This window comes from Pollachius pollachius (genome assembly GCF_949987615.1).
Source record: "Pollachius pollachius genome assembly, chromosome: 11".
NCBI lineage: Eukaryota > Metazoa > Chordata > Actinopteri > Gadiformes > Gadidae > Pollachius > Pollachius pollachius.
Window position 1 is genome coordinate 22,204,424 of NC_136944.1, and position 25,561 is coordinate 22,229,984.

General features: G+C 52.0%; 1 protein-coding gene across 5 annotated transcripts; it reads left to right on the forward strand.

The window, feature by feature from the left end:
* Positions 1-739: 739 nt before the first annotated feature.
* med25 (mediator complex subunit 25) lies at positions 740-24,417 on the forward strand. 5 transcript variants are annotated; one of them, XM_079745743.1, is made up of 20 exons: positions 740-859; positions 1,564-1,704; positions 1,784-1,829; positions 2,202-2,326; positions 2,444-2,542; positions 3,114-3,234; positions 4,278-4,434; positions 6,586-6,707; positions 6,837-6,912; positions 8,084-8,313; positions 8,526-8,624; positions 10,570-10,655; positions 10,868-10,925; positions 13,061-13,168; positions 16,145-16,321; positions 19,154-19,264; positions 20,136-20,210; positions 20,789-20,959; positions 21,936-22,056; positions 23,845-24,417. In XM_079745743.1, exons 2-20 carry the CDS (start codon positions 1,568-1,570, stop codon positions 23,946-23,948), a joined length of 2,223 nt encoding a protein of 740 aa, XP_079601869.1. In that variant the 5' UTR covers positions 740-859; positions 1,564-1,567; the 3' UTR covers positions 23,949-24,417. The 5 variants fall into 5 exon arrangements, with proteins under 5 accessions (XP_079601869.1, XP_079601871.1, XP_079601870.1 ...); XM_079745745.1 differs by lacking the exon at positions 20,789-20,959; XM_079745744.1 differs by lacking the exon at positions 20,136-20,210.
* The last annotated feature ends 1,144 nt before the right edge of the window (positions 24,418-25,561 follow it).

Genomic DNA, 25,561 nt, shown 5'->3' on the forward strand with positions numbered 1-25,561 from the left:
GTTAGCTGCTGGCGCATTGTGCTGAGCGAGCAGCGCGCATGAGTTCGCACTCCGCCGGGAGCTTCTTCTGCTCGGCTGCCGCGCCCGGGCTCTTCTGCACGGGCGTCTGACGCGCGGAATGAGCAGTGAAGGGAATTGTGAAGATCTGAAAATGATTGTTGTTGTTCATCTGTTACATTGCATCTTTAAGGCCTTCTCGACGGCTGTCTAAAACATCCAATAAGTCGTTATATAGGTGCAACATATGGCTCGTGTGGAGCCACATTACGGGGGGGGGGGGGAGCACTTCGAAGTTAGTACCATCGTAAAAAAAATATTTGGCTCTCGCACATTTGTTTTGCAGGGCTGCCTGCAGCCACTCTCTGTGATAACATTTCATTATGGGGAATACAGTCGTGAGGTTTAATTATTCCTACACATTTTGACTCTTTGCTGACATCTACTGGATATGTGCTGTAGGGATATTTTAATTAAGAGTTTTCCGGAGTTCTAGGTTTATTTACACTTCCATCAGTGGATAATACATGTGTCAAACAGTGTGTATGTGTGTCTGTGTGTATGTACATGTATGTGTGTGTGTGTGTATATGTGTATGTGCACGCTCATGTGCAATACAGTCAAACATGAACAGTAAAAAATATATATTATTCTAGACCAGATTACAGCCAGCGAACAGTCGATCACTCATTTAACAGCCCAGGCATCACTAGTCGACCGAAGAGCGTGTTATCCTGCTGAGCTTCCGTTGTGTTTCTCAGTGAGTCTATGGTTGTGCTACGAGTGCTATCGTTTACTGTCCGCTCATTACACACCCCTAGACGGAATCATCAATCGTCCATCGGCAGTCCAATAACACCAGGTCAGTGTAGAAACACAAGTAGGATAGGATTTCATCCGGGACGTCGGATCGTGTTTGAATCGCGTTTACATTACCGCCTTAGCTAGGCGGCTACGGCTATCAGACAGTGCATGTTGTTTCCCCAAGTTGGAAAACGTTGAATTTCAGATGCATGCCTGAATTGTCCCCGTGTCTACAGCACTCTTTACTTGTGTTGTATCACGGGATCTTCTCTGGGATTAGTTTAGTAGGAAAACTCGATGTGAAAACCAGGAGGGAGGTGGATGGACGCCTGTGAACCATCACAGGACCGGTTGTTGACACTGCGTTTCTTCCCTGATACAATCATGGATGTCATTTTTTATCACCGATTTCAAATGTTTTGCCTGTGTGTATGAATGTATGTATGCACACTAAGCATGTATGTATGTATGTATGTATGTATGTATGTATGTATGTATGTATGTATGTATGTATGTATGTAACCCATTGCACTCCTGATAATCCCTAGAAGCAGGGATCCTCAACTCTACGTTCCTCCTCAAGATGTATTCCTTCCTCATAAGGGCGTTTTTATTGCCCTCTTGAGGGCTAGGGTCGGGGGGTGTCATAAATATATTAAGCCTTTGAGACTCTACCTGTGATGAAGGGCTACCCAAATACAATTACATAACAACCATGTCTCTTAATCCTATTCGTGGTCCCCACTTGTGTGTCTGGTCCAGACCCATGGTGGCAGTGATGGAGCCATCGGTGAAGTCGGGAGCCAACCAGGTGGCGGACGTGGTCTTTGTGATCGAAGGGACCGCTAATCTCGGACCCTACTTTGAATCCCTGAGGAAGAATTACATCCTGCCCGCTATAGAGTAAGTGTCTCTCTCTTGGTTGTTTTTCTCAAGCCTATGATTATTCCCGAGACTAATGGTTGTTGTGTTGTGGTCACAGATACTTCAACGGTGGCCCTCCGGCTGAGACAGATTTTGGTGGAGATGTGAGTTTTGCTACTTTTTTGTGTCTTGCTTCAAGAAAGAACGTCTTGCATGTTCAGTCAGTACATTTACTTGCAGACCTCGGTTCACTTGGCTGAATAATCCGATTTTGGTGTGTTTACATGCCCAGATTCAAGATCAGTCGTGCATGTGTATTGTGGTTGTATTAAGCTCTGATAGTTTCCAGTGTTCGGCTGGACTAAGACACTTGTTCTTAGGCTGGTAAAAGGAATGATGACCCAAACTCTATCTGGGTACGCTATTGAAGTAAATTGCTTGCGTCAGAGCCGGCTTGCCTGCTATCGTTTACGCATGTGACCAGTGCATGCAAACAAACTGCTGATAAGCTGATCCTGTTGTCCCCTCCCTCTCAGTATGGAGGAACCCAGTATGGCCTGGTGGTGTTCAACACCGTCGACTGCGCCCCAGAGTCCTACGCCCAGTGCCACGCCCCCACCAGCTCCGCCTTCGAGTTCGTGTCCTGGATCGACAGCATTCAGTAGGTCACGTGTTCCTCCGTGGTCCCGGCGCCCGACCCCTCTGTGCCCTCGCTGACGGGGTACCCTCCCGGTCGTTGGTAACTCCAGGGTGTCTCTCTTCTGGGTTTCCTCCCCAGGTTCATGGGAGGAGGTGCGGAGAGCTGCAGTCTGATCGCTGAAGGGCTCTCGGTCGCCTTGCAGCTCTTTGATGACTTCAAGAAGATGAGAGAGCAAATGTAAGCCAGTGGATGAAATATCTGATTTTTTATTTTTATGTAGATATATTTGCATTATCAAATCTAAGTCCCCAGTGTTTGTTATTTGGCACGAGCACGAAGCACTTCATGGTGTGTGACTTAGAGCTAGGTCGTTATGATACTGTGTGTGATTAAATGGATTATTTTGAGCAAGAGCCAGTCAGAATGGTCTTGCTGTAGGAAAACCTTTTAACGCTGAACCCTGACCTGGTCACCAGCCAACTGCTCCAGTCTGGTGTCGCGGCTCCATTAGCTGGTGCTCGTGCTGTGAGGGACACAAAGGGGACTGGCGGTTGGTTGTAGCGACCAGCAGCGTTCTTTGGGAGGACACGTTCACAAACTTTATATGATCCCCCATTATAAAGTCATAAAATAAAACATGCCTTCAAATTACTCTCTCTCTCTCTCTCTCTCTCTCTCTCTTTCTCTCTCTCTCTCTCTCTCCCTATCTGTCTCTCTCCCTGTCTGCCTCTCCCTATCTCTCTCTCTCTCTCTCTCTCTCTCTCTCTGTCCGTCTCTCTCTCTCTCTCTGACTGTCTGTCTCTGCCAGTGGGCAGACCCATAAGGTGTGTGTGTTGCTGTGTAACTCCCCGCCCTACCTGCTCCCTGCGGTGGAGAGCGTCACCTACGTCGGCTGCACCGCCGACAACCTGGTCAACATCATCAGGGACGTGAGTAGCCAGTCGGAGGCGGGCATTGTGGTTGTCACTCAGGGCCGCTCACCCAATCAGCTGGCCCTCTGTTAAAGGGGACATACTATACCACCAGGTGTGAGTGTGATTAGCCATCACAAGCCGTTATGAAAATGTGCAGCTTCTGACATCACAGGTGGGCGTGTCCACCTAGATGTGTGACGGATAGATGAGCAACGTTTGCTACAGTCCACTGGGTAGGCTGGTAGGCTGATCTATCCAGCACACATCTAGGTGGACACGCCCACCTGTGATGTCAGAAGCTGAACATTCTTAAAACGGCTTGTAATGGCTAATCACACTCACACCTGGTGGTATAATACGTCCCCTTTAAACCAACACCAGGCCAGTAAGGATAAGGATGGCATCATGATAGTAATAATACGACATCAGCGCCTTTGATTAGTCCCAATCCCTTTACATTAACGAGGAAAAAAAGAAACAGAAAAATGAAAATTAATTGTGTCCAATAGCGTCACTATTGTATATTACAACATATGTATTGCATACAATATATATATCAGAGGTTAACCGCCCTGTCTCTGTCCGTGTGTCTGTCCGTGTGTCTGTCCGTGTGTCTGTCCGCGTGTCTGTCCGCGTGTCTGTCCGCGTGTCTGTCCGCGTGTCTGTCGGTGTGTCTGTCGGTGTGTCTGTCCGTGTGTCCGTCCGTGTGTCTGTCCGTGTGTCTGTCCGTGTGTCTCTGTCCGCGTGTCTGTCCGCGTGTCTGTCCGTGTGTCTGTCCGTGTGTCTGTCCGCGTGTCTGTCCGCGTGTCTGTCCGCGTGTCTGTCCGTGTGTCTGTCCGCGTGTCCGTCCGCGTGTCCGTCCGCGTGTCCGTCCGCGTGTCCGTCCGCGTGTCCGTCCGCGTGTCTGTCCGCTGTCCGTGTGTCTGTCGCTGTCTCTGTCCGCGTGTCCGTCCGTGTGTCCGTCCGTGTGTCTGTCTGTGTGTCTGTCCGTGTGTCTGTCCGTGTGTCCGTCCGCGTGTCCGTCCGTGTGTCTGTCCGTGTGTCCGTCCGTGTCCCAGCGGGGGATCAACTTCTCGGTGGTGGCGCCCCGGAAGCTGCCGGCGCTGCGGGCGCTGTACGACCGCGCTTCGCCCCCGGGGGGCGCCCCCGAGTCCCACCAGGACTACACCCAGGACCCCTTCCACATGGTGCTGGTCCGGGGCATCGCTCTGCCACGTGAGAGGGGCACACGCAGGGGGGGACACACACACGGGGGAGACACACACACACACACACGGGGGAGACACACACACACACACGGGGGAGACACACACACACACACACACACACAGGGGGAGAAACACACACACAGGGGGAGACACACACACGCAGGGGGAGACACACACACACACACACGGGGGAGACACACACACACACACGGGGGAGACACACACACACACACACAGGGGAGACACACACACACACACGGGGGAGACACACACACACGGGGGAGACACACACACACACACACACATGGGATAGACACACACACACATAGGGGAGACACCACACACACACACACGGGGGAGACACACACACACACACACAGGTCGGAGACACCACACACACACGGGGAGACACACACACACACACACACAAGTCGGAGACACCACACACACACACAGGGGAGACACACACGCAGGGGGAGAAACACCACACACATGGGGAAGACACACACACACACATGGGAGACACACACACACACATGGGGGAAACACCACACACACATGGGGGAGACAAACACACACCCACACACACATGGGATAGACACACACACACACACATGGGCTAGACACCACACACACACGGGGGAGACAGACGCACACATGGAGGAGACCCCACACACACACGGGGGAGACACACACACATGGGGAGACACACACACACACGGGGGAGACACACACACACACACGGGGGAGACACACACACACACACGGGGGAGACACACACACACACATGGGGAAGACACACACACACATAGGGGAGACACACACACACACATGGGGGAGACACACACACACACATAGGGGAGACACACACACACACACGGGGGAGACACACACACACACACGCAGGGGGAGACACACACACACACATGGGGAAGACACACACACACACGCAGGGGGAGACACCAAACACACACACACACACACACGGATGTTACCATGGGGGAGACACCACACACACACACACACACACACACACACACACACACACACACACACGGGTGGAGGTTACCATGGGGGAGACACCACATACAAACACACGGAGGACTCGCATGAGAGGCACCACACACACACACATGGATGTTTCCACATGAGAACTTGCACACCACCCATCCTTTGGTAACTCTGCGACCGTTTTGAGGGCGTCGATTTAATTTTCCCCCATTGTTTTTGCAAACGACAGCGGAAATGAGCCACACTCGGCCCATTGAGGCCGGCACTCAAACGACCGCCTTGCAAATGTGATTTAATTACGAAAATGAAATCACATCTGTTCCCTCGGCTTAGAATGGTGGCAGGTCATTCTCCCTCCACACTACTATAGACCCAGCTAAAGTCCAGTTTTGGCCGTTAGAGGAACCTCACGTCCTTCTCCTCCACACGACAATCACAAACCAACCATTATGCAAACACGCCATGGAGTGAATTTCGGGCTGTAGTGTGAGTGAAGTGAGTGAAGTAGTGAACGAGTCCGGTTGTGTCGTGTACAAACGTGTACTCTAAAGTTAGAGAAACTAAGAATAAGGTACCCAGCCTGTCAAGAATCGGCGGCCGATTCATTCCGACCATATTCCGACCTAGCCTGGGTATACCCATGCCGCCTTGCGCGCATGGATCAGATTTTCCCCTGAGATAGGGAACCAATCACAGAACGGGGAGGGAGGCAAGACGAGGACGACGTCTATGCGACACACCCATCGTCTTCTTCCTCATCGAATTTCTGTCGCTCTACATACGTCATCTGGTATAAATGATACGATTAGCGAGCTACGTACAGACTCATTTGATAGACAGTCGTAGCGCCCAATAAACGGCTCCGGGCAATCGCAAACCACGCCTCAAATACGAGAAAATTAATCTGTGGTTCCCAGACCTCATCTCAATGTAGATTGAGATGAGGTCTGGCGTTAGCCTGGCTAATTCCGACCTATACGCAGACCCGCTGCCGGTCAGAGTGAAGGGTGTTGCCCCCGAGAGAACATGCATACCATAATTAGCATGATTTCAATTAGTATGATCAGTCTGAAAAAGCAGCACCGCCAACACGGCTGTGAGGAGCGTCCTGTGTGACGTCTCTTCCTCTGCTGTCCTTTATCCCCAGTGTCTCCCGGCGGGGGGCCAGGGCCCGTGAAGCCGGTGCTTCCCCCCCAGCCACTGCCCTCCATCCTGCCTCTAGGGCCCGGACCACAGCCCCCACCCATCAACCCCAGCCACGCCTACCAGGTAAGAGCCAGGAGAGGGGGTGCCGGCGGTGTACCTGCAGTCGGCATCCTCATGTTGTTGTTGTTGTTGATGATGATGATGATGATGATGATGTTGTCTGGTGTCCACCCCCCCCCCCAACCCTTGCAGGCCACCCCCTCCATCACGGCGGCCCAGGCGGCGGCTCAGATGGCCGTGGAGGCGGCCAACAGCCAGAAGAGCCGCTGTGAGTTCACCTGGATGGATTACTTACCTGGCTACCTAGCTCAATTACCTAGCTACCTAGCATATTTACCTAGCTTCCTAGCATATTTACCTAGCTAACTAGCTTATTTACCTAGTTTCCTAGCTTATTTACCTAGCTACCTAGCTTACTTACCTAGCTACCTAGCTTATTTACCTAGCTTCCTAGCCTATTGACCTAGCTCCCTAGCTTATTTACCTAGCTTCTTTACCTGGCTACCTAGCTTATTTACCTAGCTCCCTGTCTTATTTACCTAGCTTCTTTACCTGGCTACCTAGCTTATTTACCTAGCTACCTAGCTCATTTACCTAGCTCCCTAGCTTGCTTACCTAGCTACCTAGCTTATTTACCTAGCTACCTAGCTTATTTACCTAGCTAGATTACTTACCTAGGCAAGGAAAAGCAACTTTATTTATATAGCACTTTTCATCCATGAGGCTTTTTCACATTCAATAAAATGAAGTAATAAAATAGATAGGTAAAAGAAAAACAAAGGCAAAGTAAAAGAAATGCTTTGTAGAAAGTGCAATGTATTTAAGATTAAGCAGAAAACTAGCTTACTTACTTGCCCAGCTAGACCACCCTAATGGGAGAGTCCATATGCCAGGCTTCAGGGGATGAAGCGTTTGTGGCCGACCAGGCTGTGGTCCGGACCAATCAGTGTCCGGGGAGGAGCCGTGTGATCTAGATGGGAAAAGGGCCCGGTCTTTTCCACTATCAGTTTCCATGGAAGACTTCCCAGATGGTTCTGTGTAACAAATCATCTCCCTCCCCCTACAACCACCGTAGCAAAGGCCAGGCTACCTCCACGTCCACATGATTCATGGTCCGTCTCGTCTGGCGGTTTAACGGGTCTCTTAACGAACACACCTTGGTCCTTAACGTTGTCACACTGTCCTAGACACATGTCCATTTCATGAGGGATCGCCTCTTAAAGGATTCCCCCTGTGTGGTAAAAGGCTAACCGTTGTAAAATTGCCACCATATTGTTGAAAGTGTATATATACATTTTGATGTTACTGCTATATATATTTATATAACCGTTTTTTACTTTGACTGTTGTTTGTGATAGGATGGCGCTCTGTTAAATTAAAAATGGTTTGATTTATATATTGATTCAAGTGAACTCCTATACCCTCTCCCCCTGGTCCAGTCCAAGGCCCCTTCAACGTCAAACTGCCCCCACCCGGCCCCAGCCTGTCTACCGTCACCACGACGACCACGCCCATGATGCCCCAGCAGGTGACCCCCATTCAGCAGCAGCAGCTCCCGGGGCAAGGACCTCCGCCGCCCAATCAGCAGCCACAGGCTCCTCCGCAAGTCCCGCCCCAACCACAGGCCTCGGCCAATCAGCAGGCGCCGCCCTCGGTGCAGCCCGGCATGGTACGCACGCACACACACGCACACACACACACACACACACACACACACACACACACACACACACACACACACACACACACACACACACACACACACACACACACACACACACACACCCCCCGACTCCAGTGTTCACACGGTGATCCGAATTCCAAAGTAAACTTCTTCTTCCGTGTTTCTGTCCCCCCCCCCTTCTCCTTCTCCACTCCCAGCCGGGTGTGTCCGGTGCCCAGGTCAACGCCAACGTGATTGGACAGCAGCAGGGAGCCAATAAGATCGTAGCGTGGAGCGGGGTCCTGGAATGGCAAGAGGTGAGTCCATAGACAGACGCTAGCTGGTGGACGCTAACACGGGTTTCACCACGTGGTCGACGCGTAGCTCAGGAGGTAGAGCGGGTTTGCTGGTCACCAGAAGGTTGCTAGTTCGATCCCCGGCTCCTCCTAGCTAACACCCCTTGCCCACTGCATCCGTCCGTTGACGGGTCTCATTGACTTTGCATGGGCCGATCCTGAAATGCATTGTGGGTCCGTTCGCTCCGTCGGCCTCGTCTCTTGCGTTCAGAAGTTGAGAAAATTGTAACTTTTCAGGCTGCAACGAATCTGTCAGCCAGATCGTGACTCCGTCGGCAAATACCACTCCCCCATCCGTGAGACATGCCTTCCGTCGTCCTTTGACGGACGGATGCAGTGGGCAAGCTGCGTTAGTGTCTAGGGGTCCCTGAGCAAGACGCCTCACCCTGACTGCTCCTGACGAGCTGGCTGTCGCCTTGCGTGGCCGACACCGCCGTCGGTGTGTGTGCATGAACGGGTGAATGCTAGGCGATAATGGAAAGCGCTTTGAGTGGCCACTGGTTAGAGAAGCGCTGTACAGTATAAATACAGTCCAGTTACCATTAACCATCTTTAACTAGCTTTGAGTAATCAAACTCTCGTCGGCCTCCACCACCAACTCGCCTCATCAACCTTAAACGGCCAAAAGCCCTGCAGAATAGACGTGGTTTTATTTGTGTGTGTGTGTTTGGAATGAAGCGGCCGCTTGCGTTATGCGAGTTATGACCTCATTAAGGCGTCCACCATCGCCACATAGTCTCCCCCCCCCCCCGGCCCCGGGTCTAAGGCCGGCTATCGATTGGTCCAGAGTTTGATGAATCTCGTTTTATTTTCCGCTGGTATCGGTTCAGCCTAGGGTCAGAGCACTGATCGATGTGGGGGGGGGGTGGGGGGAACGCCAACAGATGTCTCTCCACGCAGGCCCCCCTGGAGGACTTTGTGTTTATTGATAGACTGATTCACAATAGCAACATCCACCCCCTCGACATGATTGACAGGATTACTAGGAAGTTCCTAAATCGCCCCCCCCCCTTCAAATCCTTAAAAGGATTAGAACGGGGTAGAACGCTTTTCTACCCCGCAGAGTCTTTCCGTTAACGTCGGGCTCGGAACGACGTCGTAAAACCCTGCTGTTTATCTGAGCTCGCCTATTCAAACCCGGCGGACGCTCTTCTCTGTAACTCTGAGGAGGAAAGTTCGGCCGTTGACACACCGGACCGAGCTGGAGAAATTGCTGATTACGGAACCGCAGCACTCCCATAGGGATGCCAACGCTCTTGGCCGGAGCGTTGGCACTCCCCCCCCCCTCCTCCACAATAAACAGTGAATCTAACGCAGTGCATCGCAATTCATCTGAGGTTTCCCTCTGCCAACTTGGCTTCTGTGTGTGCGTCACGTCCCGTTAACAGAGGGAAGATTCAGACCTCGACGTTTCATTTATTCTATTCGTTATTAGTCGGTGTTCCGTTATAGCGGTCAGGAGATTCGGTCTCCCACGTCTCCCCCCCGTCCTGTCTCTCTCTCCCCCCCCCCCCCCCCCCCTCCTGGCCCGGGCTCCTGGCTCGGCCGCCGGTGTCGCTCCACGTCGGCGGAGAAGCCCCAGCGCAGCACACAGGAGACGTTCCTGAGCCCTGCCAGCCGGCCCCACGGGGAGATGGATGAATTATTGATGCCGTATCGAGTCTCCGAAGATGCATGGGCGTCGGTTTTTATTTATTTTATTTCCCCCCGGCTCCCGGTTATCAGTCTTGGAAAATTTGCATTCTTCCGACGCGGCAGGCTCTGTTGTGTTTTTGAGATTCTTTTTATTTTGGGGAAGAAGAAACATTAGTCATCGCCTGGGGTTGAGGTGATTGTGCTGAGCGAGGATTTCTCCCCAAAATGAAGCATCTCCTCAGTCTCCCGCTGCTCTCCCCCCCCCTCACAGAAACCCAAGGCCTCCTCCATGGACTCCGCCATCAAGCTCACGCGCTCGCTGCCCTGCCAGGTGCAGGTCAACCAGGGGGAGAACCTGTGAGTACTGTCATGTTAGCGTCATGTTAGCGTCACACTACTGTTGCAGCCACGCAGAGAGACAGAGAAAGACACAGTTGAAAGCAGACTAATGTCTCGAGACTCACCTGGAGGTGACCTGGTTGGATTTATGCTGGCTGCGTGGGGCTGATGTGTCGTAGCTCATCTCTGTCACCCCCCCCCCTCCCCTCTGTCTCTCATCTCTCCCCCAGGAGCACGGACCAGTGGCCACAGAAGCTCATCATGCAGCTCATCCCACAGCAGCTGCTGGTGAGAAACGTCCTTGAGAACCGCTCAGGATTGAGCTTTACCGCCGTTGGTCCAGATAGACGTCTACAGAACCACTTTGGGTTTGAGTGATGATGGGGGCCGCAGACTCAGGATGTCTAGCAGGAAGTGGTTGCTGGTGCGATGCCTGGCGCCTCCTAGCTAAGAGTCAGGTTGTCCCAGAGCAAGATACCTAACCTTGACCCACCGTATGAATGGGTGAATGTATATGACTGGGTGAATGTGAGGCCCTAATTCTAAAGCACTTGAGTGGCTGCAGGTTACAAAAGCGTGTTGTAATCTCAGTCCATTAACATTAGCGCCCCTTTTATTTTCCTAAATAATTTAGGATGAGCTTCGCCATTAATGTCCTGAAACTTCTATCCAAAACAAACTGATGACTCTGCATTCCCCTTTTAATTCTTTCAGGTGCCCCTACACTTCAAAATGTGTTAGCATCACCTGCGTTCCTCCTACACACTTCAAAGCAACTTCTGATCCTCCCGGAGACTTCTATACAATAAAACTTATATTCCTGAGAGACACTCTCTCCAGAACAACTCTTTCGCGATTAGCATTAGTGTTCCGTAAGCACTTTACCAGCAGGCGGTGTCATGAGCACGAGTCAGCAAAGCCTTCAGAAGAGGAGCAACACCGCAAGGCTGTCCCAGGGCGGGAGGAGTAGAAGGAGGAGAGACAAGGAGGAACGATGTCTCCGCTCTCACTCCTGACTGACAGACAAGGAGCCATTTACATGAGGGGTAGTTGGTTTCTCGAGAGAGAGAGAGAGAGAGAGAGAGAGAGAGAGAGAGAGAGAGAGAGAGAGAGAGAGAGAGAGAGAGACTCCCGTCTCACTCTTGACAGACAGACAGGCAGTGCCTCTGGCCCATTAAAGAGATGGCATGGCCCTCGTTCCGCCCGCAGTCTAGACCTCGATCAGCAAGTTTTCCTCGGTGTTCTCTTAGCGTCGCGGTGGCCAGGAGCCCGGGGAACAAGCAAGGGCTTTTTCCCTCTTTTATTTGTATTGCTTTGGACGGGGACCAAGCGTTGCATCAACGCGGCGGCGCTTTTATGTATCTCTCCCTGGGAGGCCAGGACTAACGGCTCCACCAACGGGCCGCGGGCCAAAGGGTTTAGGGGCCCGCTGAGGCAACGCAGGGGCCTCCTGCTCTGGCTAGACCTTAACTAAGTGGTGTCTGTGTGTGTTGGGATGTTACTAAATGCAGGTGTGTGTGTGTGTGTGTGTTGGGATCTGACTGAACGCAGGTGTGTGTGTTTGTTGGGATGTGACTGAATGCAGGTGTGTGTTTGTGTGTGTGTGTTGGGATCTGACTGAATGCAGGTGTGTGTTTGTGTGTGTGTGTGTGTGTTTGTTGGGATCTGACTGAATGCAGGTGTGTGTGTGTGTGTGTGTGTGTGTGTTGGGAGGTGACTGAATGCAGGTGTGTGTGTGTGTGTGTTGGGATGTGACTGAATGCAGGTTTGTGTGTGTGTGTTGGGATGTGACTGAATGCAAACGTGTGTCTGTGTGTGTGTCTGTGTGTGTGTGTTATCTCCCTCTTTAAAGCAGGGTAGAACGATGCAACTAAAGAGAGACTGGGCGGGGTCACTTGCATCTCAGCCAATCACGAGGCAGATAACGTTTCCGACCGTAACATGGCTATGTTGTTCATTTTGGAACAGAGATTTCTGGCCGTTTTTTCAACAGGGCTTCAATAGCGGACTCTTTACCTTGAAGGTACTTCTCAGGCGGAGTCAGGTTGTCGTCTGCGACTCAAACTGGTCTCACGGCTGTCATCAGTCTCCCCCTTACAAGTCCCGCCCACTACGCTCCGATTGGCTGAATCCCAGAAGGATAGAGCAGCAATTCAGGGGCAGCAGCCAAGCAAAACTGATGGAGTCTATAAAGGGGGAAGACAAAATGGTGTCTGCTTGATATAGCGCCCCTTAATGTGTGATTTTGCTCGTCGCCATTCCTGACTGCAGAGTTAACCGTATGGTAAGTTGTGCTGATTTAACGACTCTCTCTCTCTCTCTCTCTCTCTCTCTCTCTCTCTCTCTCTCTCTCTCTCTCTCTCTCTCTCTCTCTCTCTCTCTCTCTCTCTCTCTCTCTCTCTCTCTCTCTCCCCCCCCCGCAGACCACCCTGGGACACCTCTTCAGGAACTCCCGGATGGTGCAGTTCCTCTTCACCAATAAGGACGTAGAGTCGCTGAAAGGCCTCTACCGCATCATGGCCGCCGGATTCGTAAGTCGTCCATTTTATCTTGGGTCCGCGCGTCATTTTTCTCACTCTTTCGTTTATTATTCCTCTATTGCTTCTTTTAAATACACACTAGCACATCCGCAACACTAAAAAGTAATATATCAACGCGTTTTCTTCAATTCATAACGTTGTAGACTTGTGTTAAGGGTTTGTGCGGTGGAAAAAGTGTGGCTGCGATTCCAACTCTGGACTCTAGAGGGCGCCAGGTGCACATCGCAAATCCCAGCGCAAACTGAAATCCCCTCGGTGCTGCGGTGTAATCCAAACTAAAATTCTCAAATTGTTTTAATGGCACTCGACCGTGTTAGCATAGCAGGCTTTTAATTGTGATGCATGGCCTGTGTAATGCTAATCACGCGCTGGGGCACGGGAGAAATGCCTTGGGTATTTATAGCCTCGTGCAAAACTCGTCCAATGAATGCGGTTAACCCTGTTACACTTTGCTTCTGTCCAACTAATCATTTTAATCTGGAAAAAAGAAAGTTAAATCCGCCGCCCACCGACAAATTCGGTCCCTCTTGGAAACTCTCCATCATTGTTGCCAAAAAAAAACACAATTCCTTTGGCACACTGCCTACCCATCACTTTACCGTTATCTTTTTAAACAGAAATTGGTAACGAAAATACGTCCCACCAAGACCACGTCGGCGTTAGTAGAATGTAGCACAGCCACCAAAGCAAACGCTGAGTGGATAAGTTCTTGCGTGTGCTCGCGGACACCGCTATATCGGTCCTGCCCCCCCGAGCGTGGCCCTCCTCTTTTAATTAGTGGCATCAGAAGACGAGAGCCCCCCCCCCCCCTCAGACGGAGCTGTCATCAGCTAACCTTTCAGGGTTTGTGGCCTCGTTAAAACCTCACTGTAGCCTTTAGGACTGATCTGCAGCACGAAGGGAAAACCAAACCCTGAAACAACGCGTTTCAGATGAAGGGTGCAGAGCAGTGATATGGGCTATCCGGTCAAATCCTTTTGACTTAAATGCAAACACAACGAAACGAAAGATAAGATTAAGATTTGCATGAATTGTTACTGGAAGGTTTGTTGGCACTTGGTTCTATGAACCTTACTGTACCGACAAAGATATATTGTTTCTCTTTCTTCTGACAAACGTACTTATTGTAAGTCGCTTTGGATAAAAGCGTCTGCTAAACGCCCTTAATGTAAATGTAGAGGTCTGAGCTGGCAACATCAGTCCAACGTCGCAGTCTGCATTTTCTCCACCCGCTGTTGAACACGGCCGTTTCAACAGGCTGCCATACAGTCACTGCAAGGTGGTTGGTTTAACGGCGCCGTACCACTGTCTCTGTCTCCCTGTCCTTGCTGCTCGAGTGCTTGTTGAAACGTTCCTAATCCCTCACAATCTCCCAAAGTCCTGCTTCTAACTTAAATAACCTATCCTAGCTTTAAGGAGCAGGTAGGGGTTAGACAGTAAACATAGACAAACTTTAAGGAGCAGGTAGGGGTTAGACAGTAGACATAGACAAACTTTAAGGAGCAGGTAGGGGTTAGACAGTAGACATAGACAAACTTTAAGGAGCAGGTAGGGGTTAGACAGTAGACATAGACAAACTTTAAGGCGCAGGTAGGGGTTAGACAGTAGACATAGACAAACTTTAAGGAGCAGGTAGGGGTTAGACAGTAGACATAGACAAACTTTAAGGAGCAGGTAGGGGTTAGACAGTAGACATAGACAAACTTTAAGGAGCAGGTAGGGGTTAGACAGTAGACATAGACAAACTTTAAGGAGCAGGTAGGGGTTAGACAGTAGACATAGACAAACTTTAAGGAGCAGGTAGGGGTTAGACAGTAGACATAGACAAACTTTAAGGCGCAGGTAGGGGTTAGACAGTAGACATAGACAAACTTTAACGAGCAGGTAGGGGTTAGACAGTAGACATAGACAAACTTTAAGGAGCAGGTAGGGGTTAGACAGTAGACAGACAAACTTTAAGGCGCAGGTAGGGGTTAGACAGTAGACATAGACAAACTTTAAGGAGCAGGTAGGGGTTAGACAGTAGACATAGACAAACTTTAAGGAGCAGGTAGGGGTTAGACAGTAGACATAGACAAACTTTAAGGCGCAGGTAGGGGTTAGACAGTAGACATAGACAAACTTTAAGGAGCAGGTAGGGGTTAGACAGTAGACATAGACAAACTTTAAGGAGCAGGTAGGGGTTAGACTGTAGACATAGACAAACTTTAAGGAGCAGGTAGGGGTTAGACAGTAGACATAGACAAACTTTAAGGAGCAGGTAGGGGTTAGACAGTAGACATAGACAAACTTTAAGGAGCAGGTAGGGGTTAGACTGTAGACATAGACAAACTTTAAGGAGCAGGTAGGGGTTAGACAGTAGACATAGACAAACTTTAAGGAGCAGGTAGGGGTTAGACAGTAGACATAGACAAACTTTAAGGAGCAGGTAGGGGTTAGACAGTAGACATAGACAAACTTTAAGGAGCAGGTAGGGGTTAGACAGTAGACATAGACAAACTTTAAGGAGCAGGTAGGGGTTAGACTGTAGACATAGACAAACTTTAAGGCGCAGGTAGGGGTTAGACCGTAGACATAGACAAACTTTAAGGAGCAGGTAGGGGTTAGACAGTAGACATAGACAAACTTTAAGGCGCAGGTAGGGGTTAGACCGTAGACATAGACAAACTTTAAGGCGCAGTGTATTTCAAGACATGTTCACCTTGAAACACACAGAGCGTACAGCGCCACAGTCCCTGTGTGACTCTATGGCCACAGAGGCCAGTTACTGAAGTCGTCGTTCCCGTCGCCTCGTTGACCAATGACGGGTGGCCATTCTAGAAGTACCCCCAAATTGAATGATGACCCTAAAGAAAGCCTCGTGTGGGATCTTCAACACTCTCTCTCCTCCCACCCTCTGTCCCCTCTCCCCCTGTCACCTGGGCCTTTCCTCTGACCCTGTGCCCCCCCCTATACCCTCCCCCCCAGGCGGGCTGCGTCCACTTCCCCCACACCACCTCGCCCTGCGAGGTGCGTGTGCTCATGCTGTTGTACTCGTCCAAGAAGAGGATCTTCATGGGGCTCATCCCCAACGACCAGAGCGGCTTCGTCAACGGCATCCGGCAGGTCATCACCAACCACAAGCAGGTGCAGCAGCACCGACAGGTGGGTGCCGGGTACCCGTGTGTGTGTATATTGGTACACGTGGGTGTGTGTGTGGGTGTGGGTATACGTGTGTGTGTGTGTGTGTGTGCGTGTGTGGGTGCGGGTAGACACTTGTGTGTGTGTGTGGGTACATGTGTGTGTGTGTGTGTGTGTGTGGGCACACGTGTGTGTGTGTGTGTGTGCGTGTGTGTGGGTGTGGGTACACACTTGTGTGTGTGTGTGGGTACACATGTGTGTGGGTACATGTGTGTGTGGGCACACGTGTGTGTGTGTGTGTGTGCGTGTGTGTGAGTGTGGGTACACACTTGTGTGTGTGTGTGGGTACACATGTGTGTGTGGGTACATGTGTGTGTGTTTGTGGGTACACGTCTGTGTTTGTAGGTACACGTGTCTGTCTGTGTGCGTGTGTGTGGGTGTGGGTACACGCTTGTGTGTGAATGAGTGTGGCTACACGTGTGTGTGTTTGTGGGTACACGTGTGTGTTTGTAGGTACACGTGTCTGTCTGTGTGCGTGTGTGTGTGTGGGTACACGCTTGTGTGTGTGTGTGTGGGTGTGGGTACACGTGTGTGTGTGTGTGTGTTTGTGGGTGTGTGTGTCTGTGTGTGTGTGTGGCTACACGCGTGTTTGTGTGTGTGTGTGTGGGCATGTGCACACTTGAGAGTCTCTGCTAAATGACCTTAAAGTACTAGTTATTGTTTGCATGTGTCTATTTACTGGACAGAAAAAGGGGTAATCATTGACAAATAAATCAATGGTGGTTCCTGATGTTAAAAACCGCAAAGAGCATTCACGGAACCCGTTCCCTACTCTGGCCATTAGTTCCAACCCTCCTGTTCTTGAATAGGGGTACCTGTTATTATATGTATTTATTATATTATGGTACGTGTTATCGGGGCCGCAGAAAGGGGTTAGGCCGTCAGCGGGTCGATACGTTTCGGCGAAACAGCCGAGCCCTGGAAGTGGGGGGGGGGGAAGATGGGATACAGACTCTGAGAGCAGAGCTGTGTCTCTGGTGAGAGGAGGAGCATCAGGAGTGCCCTCCGGCCTCCAGGGACCCCCCCCCCCCCCCGACACAGCCTCCCAAAGCCCGGCCCATCACAGCACTCAGGCCCCCCCCAAGTCCCGGCCTACTTTCCACTAGCTTAGTCGCCCGGGCTACACATCGCAGCTAGCTCCGCGCGCTAGCAGCAACAGCAGCGCGCTCCAAATTGGTTTACGACCCGCTAATTCCATTTTGAGGCGAGCGCCTCGCGGGCCGACTAATGACGCCCTAAATCATCGCTGCGTCGCGCCGCGGCTAATAGAATCATTGTGTAGGTGTAATGATGCATCATGGGATATATCATATTCATGCCCACAAATGAGTGCGAAAAAAAGTGATTTTTGTAAAGAAGGAGGAGAATAACGATCAGGCGGGCGTTGCAGCACCGATAGGCGGACTGAATCAGGGGGATGAGGGTGGGGGTGTCGGCCAGGTCTGGGGGGGGTCCCTGGCTTGGTCAAGGGTGGAGGCGGGAGGCTACAGGCGGATCAGCGCTGTGATTGGCCGTCAGAATCTTCTTTACATTTTAAATAACGATATATTTTTTTCAAAATACCGCATGTCCAGTGTTGCAAATTCCGCACACGCGCATGTCGCGCATGTGTCTTCGATGCCTCGGCGAGGTGACTGCTCGCTGCTCGCGGTCTCGGCCGCTGCCTGTAAACGTTTGCTGGGCTTTTGTTTACTGAGCCAGTTAATTGCTCCGTGTGTTTGTGTAAACGGCGTTGGACCTACAGTTTATGCAGCTGTAAAGGGTGTGTGTGTGTGTGTGTGTGTGTGTGTGTGTGTACGTGAGTGTGTACGTGAGTGTGTCTCTGTGAAGGCATACGGAGGATGCCTGGAACATGAAATTATAATGAAGATGTCTTTGTGTTTTTATTTTTTGTGTTTGCCGTGGCACATTCAGAGCAGCCTCGTTAATGGGGAGATGCTAGAGCGATCTTAACATGATTAAAATTTCAATTTGGACTGGTAGTTAAGGCCCGCTCAAACCCCCCCGAGTCTTGTTGCTCACGAGCCAGATTGGCGCTTATTTCGTGATAGGAAGTAAAACGGCAAACTGGAATACCTAAAAAGCATTCCCGACTCCTCAAAGTAGAAATGCTTCCAGGTAATTTATCTAAAGTGATGAGCGCACAAAAGCCTTGCGATGTTCAACATGGAAGCTGATTCGTCAATTCATCTAGCACACACACACACACGCACGCGCACACACAAAACTGAGAACAGCTTTTCCATTAATATCCTATACTTGTATACTGCGCATTGTGTTGACAACTCGGTCGCGATACCTCCATTATGAACTCTAACAAGAGAGTATACATGTGGCGCGTGTTTACACACAGCCTCAATATTAATCCACGCATTCGCCGCGCAACACTTGATAAATCATTCACGCTGTCGCGTCTTCAAAGGACGGCTTCCCCCACCGTCTCCGCCCGCCATGCGACAGTTGTCCGCAGAGTACCGACCGAGCACGTCTCCGGTGGTCTCAGGCAGACCGGGGAGGCGGGGTCCCCTGAGAAGGCTTGATGCGCTGGGTCGTGTTGTACGGTGGCGTGTCGCCGATGATGGAGGGGCCGCTTGAGAATCCATAGAGCTCGAACCTCCCCTCCCTCCTCCCCTCCCTACCGCCGTCTCTCCTCCCCTCCCTACCCCCGTCCCTCCTCCCCTCCCTCCCCCCGTCTCTCCTCCCCTTCTCTCCCCTCTCCTCTCTCCCCCTTCTCCTCCCCCCTCTCTCCTCCCCCCTCTCCTCCCCCCTGGTCCCATCCTGTTGTGTGCTCTACAGATGGGCAGCGCCGTGGGTCCCATGCCGCCCGGCCAAGTCCCGCCCAACCAGAACTTCCTCAACCGGGCCAACGTCCCACTCCCCGTCACCCATGGCAACGTGCAACAGCAGGTCTGTGATCCCGCCCCGATTCCCCTCCCCACCCCCCCCACCTTCCCCTCGCTTGCACTACTGCCTCCTCCTCCTCCTTCACTACGGTTCTCCTCTTCCTCCTCCTCCCCCCCCCCCCCCCCCTCCCCCCTTCCCTCTCACATCTGCATGCCTTTCTTCTTCTCAGAGGTGACGTATCATCCCACCAGGTGTGAGCGTGATTGGCCGTCGCGAGCCGTTTTGAAAATCTGCCTCTTCTGACATCACAAGTGGGCGTGTCCGCCTAGATGTGTGACGGGTAGACGAGCAACGTTTGCTCACAGTCCACTGGGTCGGCTGGTAGACCGATCTATCCAGCGCACATCTAGGTGGGCACGCCCACTTGTGATGTCAGAAGAGGCAGATTTTCCAAACGGCGCGTAGTAGAACTCCGAAGAGTAAGTCCCGCCTCCGAGGCTCCCGGTTCCCTCGGTCAAATGTCTGTGGGAGATAACACGGGGGTTTAGGATGGTCCTACATGGCAAACTCTGTAGGTGGCGCGGAAGTAGCATTAATGATCGTTTGCTACTTTAGCGGCACAGACAATTCCAAAAACCCAGTCGAAACCAGATGGGGAAAAGTGTGTAGTTGAAAACGTGACGCAGCTTTGACTTCCGGCGCCCTACAGCGTTTGTCATGTAGGACCATCCCAAACCCCCGTGTTATTTCCATTGGACATTTCACCGAGGGAACCGGGAGGGCTCGGCGGCGGGGCTTAATCTTCAGAGGCCTGTGGCTAATCCCACCCACACCTGGTGGTATAATACGTCACCTGTAACACCCTCCAACCCCGCCCACCTCCGCCCACCACCTCCGCCCCCCCCCCCCCCTCTGCTCTCTCTCTGTGTTCCAGTCTGTGGTGGCGGGCGGCATGCCTCCCTCCAGTCAGGTGACCCTGATGGAGGAGCAGCAGAGACAGGCCACACTGGTGAGCCCCGCCCCTCACCGCCAAGCCCCGCCTCTCCTGGTCTCCGCTTGTCTGTCTTGATTTAGGTTTCACCGTACCTGTGGGCGATATCGTGTGTGTGTGTGTGTGTGTGTGTGTGTGTGCGTGTGCGTGTGCGGGGGTGGGGTTCGTTCAGCATGTAGAGGCCGTAGCGGGACCCGCGTGGACCGCGGGCGCCGAGGCTCGCTCGCCCGCCCGCCCGCCGCCCGGCCTTCGGACCCTCGGGCGGCGTGAGGGCGTGACGCACACGCACTCCCGACGACGCATGAAACCGTGAAACCGCCCTACCGCCTTGCATGTGTCGCCCGGTAAACACGGTGAACCGTGTGACCAAGAAAAAATATATCGGTTTCACCGCCGTTAAAACTGATCTCACGGCGAAACCGTTCACAAAGACGGCCCGACGGTCGTCACCCAGCGAGGTCGGTTGGAACCGGATGTGCCGAGGGCGCCGCCGACTTTTTCCACGCGTTTGTTCGCGTTGGAAAAATGCGTGATGTTACCGACTGTCTGTATCCTGCTGTCTGTCGACTGACGCTCCCTGTATGGCGTCCATGCAGATGACGATGCGGGCGGCGGGTCCAGCCAATCAGCAGCCCCCGGTCGGCGGCGCATCGCTCAATCAGGTCAATCAGGGGGGGCAGGCCCCGCCCCAGGGACCCATGCTCCGCCTCCCCAACCCAGGAGCCAATCCGCAGCTCCGCAGCCTCCTCCTCAGCCAACAGCAGCCAGTAAGAAAAAAGCAACAAAAGAGAAAGGAAATTGCATCACAGTTAGTTGCTGTAGAGACGATCTAAAGAGGTGGGATTTTGTGTGTAACCTGTTAGAATGCGCTAGTCCGCCGTCAGTGAGGTGACGCTCTGTGAGGGGGGGGTTTGTTCCGGTTGACCGCGCCGGCTGCCTCCGTAGGAGACGACGATTTAAAGCATAGCAGGGCGTCACTTCCTGACTAATTCGACAAAGTCCATCTTAACGCTCGATAGCGTGCACGCCCGCGGCGGCGTTAGCACGGCTCCAACGCAGCTGTCGATCGCAGGTGCGTGGACCGCGGTGCCTCTCAACGGCGCTGGAACAGGGGGGGGGGGGGAAGGGAGGGAGGGAGGGAGGGAGGGAGGGAGGGGAGGAGGGAGGGGGGGGGGAGGGAGCAGAGAGGGATGATCGGGGCCTTGTTTAGGGTTGTTTATTATCTTCCGAATCCTGCTCTCTCTTCTGCTCTTTTCTGCTCTCTCGCTGCACACAACGCTCCGATCTCACCTGCAGCGGCTCTGAGGCCCGCACACGTTCATGCTGTTGTTTTACCTCTCTGCCTCAGTTAACATGTCTCTCTCTCTCGCTCTCGCTCTCTCTCTCTCTCCCATCTCGCTCTCTCTCTCTCTCTCCCATCTCGCTCTCTCTCTCTCTCATCTCTCTCTCTCTCTCTCTCTCTCTCTCTCTCTCTCTCTCTCTCTCTCTCTCTCTCTCTCTCTCTCTCTCTCATCCCTCTCTCTCTCTCTCTCTCTCATCCCTCTCTCTCTCTCCTGCTCCCCCATCCCTCTCTCTCTCTCTCTTTTTCTCTGTCTCTCTCTCTCTTTCTCCCTCCCCCCATCCCTCTCTCTCTCTCTCTCTCTCTCTCTCTCTGTCTCTCTCTCTCTCTCTCTCTCCCCCATCCCTCTCTCTCTCTCTCTCTCTCTCTCTCCCCCTCCCTCCCTCTCCCCCTCCCTCTCCCAGCAGGGGGGCGTGTCCCACATGCCAGGCATGATGTCTCACCCGGGCCTGGGGCCCCAGCTGGTCCACCAGGCCCCAGTAGGGGGCGCTCAGATGCAGGCACAGTGGAGGCAGCCCATGACAGGTGGGTCGGGAACAGCCGGGCGACTGGAGGCAGTACAGTACCACGTTGGGGATCACTCGATACACACCAAGCCAACGTTCTGCTGAGTGTGTGCAGGAATAGAGGGCTCGACGACTCCTTTTTAGGTTTGATCGCTTGTTAAGCTTTATAATCCATGTCGGCGATCCCTCGGTTCACATCTCGCCACTAGTCAACGTTCGGCTGAATGTGTGCAGGAATAGAGGCTCAACGGCTCCTTTTTAGGTTTTGTTGTTTGGTTTGTAATTGCGTACATTGTGTTATATCACCTCCTTCTCTTTGGGTAAGGGGTGCTGTAGCTCTGTGTCCGTGGTCTGGGAGTGTCAAAGAGGAGCCTATAGTTTATGTGCAAAGTCATTAGTAAGGCACTACATTGGGAGAGAAGGCCAACAATTATTAATAAGGACAGTAATGGACTCCTTATTCGCGATAACGTATTCCAATAACCATAAAACTATAATGACTGCAATGTGCAGTGGTATGAATTAAGCATTGGTTTAAAGGACTAAAACGGCATAATTCTACATTTTGCATATGGGCAAAGTTGCGACGTGAACACTTTTTCTGCCGTGGAGTACATTTGAGTACGTACCCTCTCCTTTAAACTGTTTCACCAACAGCCAGGCTGCACTCCTCAAATGCAGATCTGCATCGTTACGTCTCTCTCTACCTTTATAGGAGAGTCTGGAGGGAATTCTCCCAGCCTGTAAAAGAATGTTTTCTAGGCCTGAGGACTTAAAACGTTTTTTATGTTTTTCCCCAATTTGCGACTACTGTACCTTGAGCGGCATGTGACTCAGGAGGTAGAGCGGGGTTGGCTGGTAACCGCAAGCGTTGCTAGTTCAATCCCGGGCTCGTGCTAGGTCAGCATCGAGGTGTCCCTGAGCAAGGCACCTCGCCTCACTGCTCCCGACGAGCTGGCTGTCGCCCTGCGTGACTGACACCACCGTCAGTGTGTGAATGTGCGCATGAATGGGTGAATGTTAGACCGTATTGTAAAGCGCTTTGAGAGGCCACTGGTTAGGAAAGCGCTGTATAAATGCAGTCCATTTACCATTTACCCTCCTATTTCAAAACATGTACAACAGATTACAACTACAGATTAGATTATGGTGTTCATTTGTCGTCATTAGCTCAAACTAGTCTGAAGTAGTGCAGCTCTTTTTAGTGTCACAACATTGCAGCTCAGAGTGTATTGCTGTCTGCCTTCCCCTGGCCATCTGTCTCTGCCCCTTTCCCCTGAGAAACGAACACACAACCCAAAGCATACTCCACACATTTCTGTTGAGGTGGAAGATGAGAGGAATCCTCCCCCTTTGTCGTCCAGGATTAAAGTATTTATAGTGCTATACATGTGAGGCCCTGTTCACACTGAATTTAAACTAATGAAATCAAAATAAAACTATTGCTCTTACTTATCAATCCTACGTAGTACTTAGCATTGCGAAGCATCTTATCCTAGCTGTCCCTGTTGTATACGGGGAATGGGTTAACCTAGAGATGGTTAGTGCTTTGCACTTGGTTCTATGTACCGACAGCGATATATTGTTTGTCTTTTTTCTGGCCAGCTTGGATTGTAAGTTGCCTTGGATAAAAACTTCTGCTAAATGCCCTCAATGTACATGTACTTATAACATGAGAGTGTGTGAATGTCAATGTCACACACTTTTGCGAGTGCTACTTTTTTCTGTCTGCAGCAGAGACTTTATAGAGGGTTCTCCTCCTCACCCTCCGACCCCTGACCTTTGACCCCTGACCTCTGCCTTGCAGGTCAGATGATGATGGCGGGGGGCCAGAGGGGCCCCGTGGCCCAGCCAGGCATGCCCCAGGTGTCCAGCGTGATGGAGGACGATAATCTCATGGACCTCATCTGACCGCACCGCAACACTATCCCCAACCTTCTTTTATTTTTTTTACCGCTACACATTTTCATTTCGTTCTTCGAGACATCGCTTCGCCGGGGGGATCGAACACACGTACTCGTGTGTACACCGTGGCCTTTTTTTTATTTAAATGTTTTCGCCAGCAAATGCTGCAACACCGCGGTGGTTCAGGCCAACAGAAGCGCTTTGGACTTTTTTCTACTGGACTGAGCAACTGACTGGTTATTGACGGTGTGCTAAGCTAGCGTTAGCATCACCACCCCCCCCCCCACGGCGTCCTGCACCAGTAACACCAAGACCCCCCCACCCACATCCACCCCCCCACACCAGTCCAGAGAGTGGCCACAGCCACCAGAGTCTCAGGATGCCCAAAGGGAAACCACAAACTCTGTCTGCAACAAAAGACGCCCTTTGACCTACCAACATCTATTGGTATTGAAACTGATATTGTATTATTAAAAACTGGTGTATTTTCACTCTGCTGCCATTTTACCTTCTTTTTTGTTGTTGTTAGAATGTTATTTTTTTAATTTAGAATAAATACTTAAAGATATGCGATTTTGTCACGAGGCTCTGCTAACGGAACCGGTGGTGTGTCGGTGTGGAGGGTGAGGGCCCGCTCCGCAGTTCTCCGTCTCTCTCTCTCTCTCTCTGACAGAAATAGACACAAATAATAGATAGTACTGATCTTTTTTCCCTCCTCCCCCTCCTGCTGCTGTCGAGCGGTGCCACTGTGTTAATTTTAACTAGTCCAATATGTCATGGACCCATAGTGCTGCCCTGGGCGCCAAGTAGTCCCACCAGATGGTGTGACTTGGCCGCGTTTTCCTGCTGGCCCGTGCGCCCGTCAGGCTGACCGCATGCGCACACGCTAACAAGTCCGCATATGTGCCCATCATCGTTTTTTTATTTTTTATTATCATTTCCTTTAATTTACTCGGCGCGTCAGTTGTGTTTTGGTTTGGGTTTACTCGCTTCGCTCAACGCCACAGACGTCCTAACGGTAGGTCGAGCTAGGGAGAAGGCCGCAACCGCAGCAAGCTGCCGGACGCGACGCGTTGCTTAAACACCAGCGCAGAAAGGCTCTTTCCCCGTGCGCGTGCGCGCCAAGATATCGCCCTCGCCGGCCGGGGCCACGCGGAGCGCTGGGTCTGCGGGTCGGTTGGTTTGTAACACATTTTTTTTTTTGTTCTGGCATTATTGTGTACACGGACTTGGATTGGCACGGCTTTGCGAGCGGCAGGACGTGATGTCAGTCCCAGCCGTCACCTGGGAGACGGTTGCTAAGATACCGTGACAGTGGGCTCTTGTTTCCTCGCTTCCCCCCCCCCCCCCCCCCCCCCCCCCCCTCTCTCGCTCCCTCTCCCTCAGCCATGCTTTCACGTTGACTCTCAGATAGACACTGGTCCCTCAGAGCCCGAGCAGCCCTCTGAACGGAGCTGCATCTCATCATGCCCCCTCCCCTCCCCTCCCCTCTCCTCTCCATCCCTCCCCTCTCCTCTCCTCTCCTCTCCTCTCCTCCCCTCTCCTCTCCTTCCCTCTCCTCCCCTCTCCTCTCCATTCCTCCCCTCTCCTCTCCTCCCCTCCCCTCTCCTCTCCATCCC

Coding starts and splice junctions, on each gene's coding strand:
- med25 (XM_079745743.1), top strand. CDS start 1,568: ATGGTGGCAGTGATGGAGCCATCGGTGAAGTCGGGAGCCAACCAGGTG. Junction 4,435..6,585: donor CCGGGGCATCGCTCTGCCAC/GTGAGAGGGGCA, acceptor CTTTATCCCCAG/TGTCTCCCGGCGGGGGGCCA. Junction 19,265..20,135: donor ATGGCAACGTGCAACAGCAG/GTCTGTGATCCC, acceptor TCTGTGTTCCAG/TCTGTGGTGGCGGGCGGCAT.